Source organism: Bos indicus x Bos taurus, chromosome 25, assembly GCF_003369695.1.
Source record: "Bos indicus x Bos taurus breed Angus x Brahman F1 hybrid chromosome 25, Bos_hybrid_MaternalHap_v2.0, whole genome shotgun sequence".
Lineage (NCBI taxonomy): Eukaryota > Metazoa > Chordata > Mammalia > Artiodactyla > Bovidae > Bos > Bos indicus x Bos taurus.
Window position 1 is genome coordinate 32,606,135 of NC_040100.1, and position 3,559 is coordinate 32,609,693.

At 62.7% G+C, this 3,559-nt stretch overlaps 1 protein-coding gene across 1 annotated transcript; it reads left to right on the plus strand.

Annotated features, from left to right (window-relative positions):
- The first annotated feature begins 907 nt into the window (after positions 1-907).
- Positions 908-2,734, plus strand: SOCS1 (suppressor of cytokine signaling 1). The gene is made up of 2 exons (XM_027527671.1): positions 908-1,012; positions 1,587-2,734. Exon 2 carries the CDS (start codon positions 1,637-1,639, stop codon positions 2,312-2,314), a length of 678 nt encoding a protein of 225 aa, XP_027383472.1. The 5' UTR covers positions 908-1,012; positions 1,587-1,636; the 3' UTR covers positions 2,315-2,734.
- Positions 2,735-3,559: the final 825 nt, after the last annotated feature.

Sequence of the window (3,559 nt, forward strand, 5' to 3'; positions counted from 1 at the left end):
GATCACATCTGAAAATGAACTCTCTTTTCCCTGGTCTCCAAAGTGCATTTAGAGGTGCCCAGCTGCTCCCTCCTCTCCCCAAAATAAAAGCGAGCAGGGTGTCCTCGTTTGGACCTCCCTCTCTGCCGGTCACCGGGCCTCAGTTTCTCCAGCTGTCTGGTAGGAGAAAAGGCAGGCCAGGGCCGCCGGGGACCTTGCCAGGCCCCACCCGGTTTCCAAGGAACTGGGCTCGCAGTCGAGGTACCCCTCCCGCGCCGCCAAAGGGTTCCTCCGAAGCCTGTGGTCAACCCGCCGCTTCCTGGGAACCCCAAGCCAACATCAGGGACAGAGATAGGCAGCGAGGGAGGCGGAGGTGGCTATCTAGAGGCGCCGGGACTAGGGGGGCAGGGCGATGGAGGCAGCAGTCCCCAGGGGTCCCAGGTGAGGCCCGGGATAGGGTGGAGGTGTTCGGCTCCAGAGTAGAGGACACAGATCTACCAGAGATAGGTGCTGAGACACCTGGCGGAGGTGACTGGTGTGTCAGGGCCAGTCCGGAGTATCCTAATGGGCTTGCCTGAAGAAACGTGCGACCGAAGGCAGTGGGGGTACCGGAGGGCCGCCAGGTCCGAAAATGGGGGTGCTGAGAGTGCCCCGGAGGTTCAAGGGCAGTGCTAGAGACCTTGACAGACGGGTCCTAGGACAGGTGCGAGGCTAGGTCAGGGCTGGGGGACCTCCCCGGGGAGGGGTCCCGGATTTGTGGGACAAGTCGAGCGGCGCCGGCCTCCGCGGTGCGCAGAAAAAGAAACCGAAAGTGGCGCGGAAGGGCGGGCCTGGAGGGGGCGGAGCCTTCAGGGGCGGGGCCTCGCAAACCCTACGCCTCCAAGCCGGTTTAAAAGACTGGTGCAGGGGCGGGCGCGCAGCAGAGAGAGCTGCGGCCGTGGCAGCTGCACGGCTCCCGGCCCCGGAGCATGCGCGAGAGCCGCCCCGGAGACCCCCGCCGCCCCTCCCGCGGCGCCCCGCGCCCCGCCGCCAGGTGAGACGGACGCTGGGCGACGAAGCTAGAGGGAGAGGGGGGGAACGCACGGGACCGCCTGGGGCCGGGGCGGCCTCGGGGGCTGCGTGGTGGGGTCGCGTCCGCCACGCCCCTGGCCCCTGCGGGCCCCAGCCTGGCGGACCCCGGGCTTGGGTTACCCGCAGCGCCGCTTTTCTTCTGCTTTTCTGCCTGAATCGCCCGGACGAGGCGCCCATTCCCGCCCTGACCGGCAGGCGGCAGCCGCGGGGCGGTGAGCCGAGGACCCGGTGGCCCGAGTTCGGGGCAGGCTTCTGCTCGGCGCCTCTCTCCACGCCCCCTTCTCGGACTCGGACTCGGACTCGGAGGCGGCACAGCGCGCCGCCGAGCTCCTACCCGCCAGCAAGGGCGCCGCGGGCGGCAAGCCCATTTTCTAGATGAGTCCACTGAGGCCCAAAGGGCCGCGCTGACGCGGGCTTGAGCCCTCGGCCCTTTAGGAGCGGCTCAGCCCAGGGCCCCGCCCCTCCCGAGCTGCCTCGCGGGCCCTCACCTGCCCAGTCGCACCCGGACTCTGCTCACTGCCTGTCTCCCCCATCAGCGCACCCCCGGACGCTATGGCCCACCCCTCCGGCCGGCCCCGCGTGTAGGATGGTAGCACACAACCAGGTGGCAGCCGACAATGCAATCTCCACGGCAGCAGAGCCCCGACGGCGGCCAGAGTCTTCTTCCTCCTCCTCCTCCTCCTCCTCCTCCTCTTCCACCTCCTCGCCCTCGTCCACGGCCCCGGCGCGCCTGCGGCCCTGCCCGGCGGCCGCAGCCCCGGCTCCAGCCCCGGCCCCGGGCGATACGCACTTCCGCACGTTCCGCTCGCACGCCGAGTACCGGCGCATCACCCGAGCCAGCGCGCTCCTCGACGCCTGCGGCTTCTACTGGGGGCCCCTGAGCGTGCACGGAGCGCACGAGCGGCTGCGCGCCGAGCCCGTGGGCACCTTCCTGGTGCGCGACAGCCGACAGAGGAACTGCTTCTTCGCCCTCAGCGTGAAGATGGCCTCGGGCCCCACGAGCATCCGCGTGCACTTCCAGGCCGGCCGCTTCCACCTGGACGGCAGCCGCGAGAGCTTCGACTGCCTCTTCGAGCTGCTGGAGCACTACGTGGCGGCGCCGCGCCGCATGCTGGGGGCCCCGCTGCGCCAGCGCCGCGTGCGGCCGCTGCAGGAGCTGTGCCGCCAGCGCATCGTGGCCACCGTGGGCCGCGAGAACCTGGCGCGCATCCCCCTCAACCCCGTCCTCCGCGACTACCTGAGCTCCTTCCCCTTCCAGATCTGACCGGCCGCACACCGCAGCATTAACTGGGGCGCCCTCTTACTATTTTCTATTATTAATTATTATTTTCCTGGACCATGTGGGTGCCCTCCCCACCTGGGTTGGAGGGAGCGGGCGTAGGGGGCGAGGCGCCTCCTGCCCTGGGCTGGAGACCAGGCCGCAGACCCCTCCCCACCTCTTGAGGGGTGCCCCCTCCTGGTGCTCCCTCTGGGTCCCCCTGGTTGTCGTAGCAGCTTAACTTAAAACTGTACCTGGGACCAGGGCCTGAACTCGTACCTCCTACCTCTTCATGTTTACATATACTCAGTATCTTTGCACAAACCAGGGGTTGGGGAGGGTCTCTGGCTTTATTTTTCTGCTGTGCAGAATCCTATTTTATATTTTTTACCACCAGTTTAGGTAATAAACTTTATTATGAAAGTTTTTTTTTTTTAAGAAAAAAAAAAAAAGAAAAGGTTTCTAGAGCGTGTGCTTTGGTCAAAGGTTTTCCACGGTTATGAGTGGGTCCGGGTTCCTAATACTGACGTGGGTGTGGCTGAAGGTGTTCTTTGGCTGGGAACCCCACATGGCTTCACCCTCAGCTCCCAGGGGGAGAGGAACCCTTGGTCTAGTTTTGGTATTGTGTGTCTGGTAAAAGGGCACTTCGTGTCTGAGCACTTAATGTGTGCCAGGTCCTAGTCTGTACTTTATTTACATATGCTTAAATTTACTTAATCTATAAAGACTACCCTATGAAGCAAGGCTCTTATCCCCATTTTATGGAAGAGAAAACCAAGGCAGGGTAAATTTGCCTGTGGTCATTCTGGTGTCAGAGAAGACACTTGGGCCTTTTTTTGGCCGTCCTCCCAGAAATCTGTTTGAAATGGATGACAGAGGGGAAACTTCTTTCATTCTGTGACCACAGCTTCTTCCAGGAAGAGCGTGGGGGTGGGGGGGTTGATGAGTTTTTGGAAGGAGGAGTGGTACATTCTGAAACTTGTATCTAGGGAGACAGAGATACTGAGATGGGATGGGGATAACAGGGTCAGGTCTGAACTTCCTTCTTCCCGCCCTGTCTTGTCTCGTGTACTTTTTGGTGAACACGCAACTTGGAACCAGAAGACACTCTGTGGTCTGTGGTGGCAGGAGGGCCCTGTTGGCAGCTCTGGGCAATTCCCTTTGCCTCTAGGGGCCTCAGTGACTGCCTCTAAAATGGCTTGCTGGAAGAGGTTGCTTTGCTGTAACCCTCAGCAGCAGGTACTGATGCAT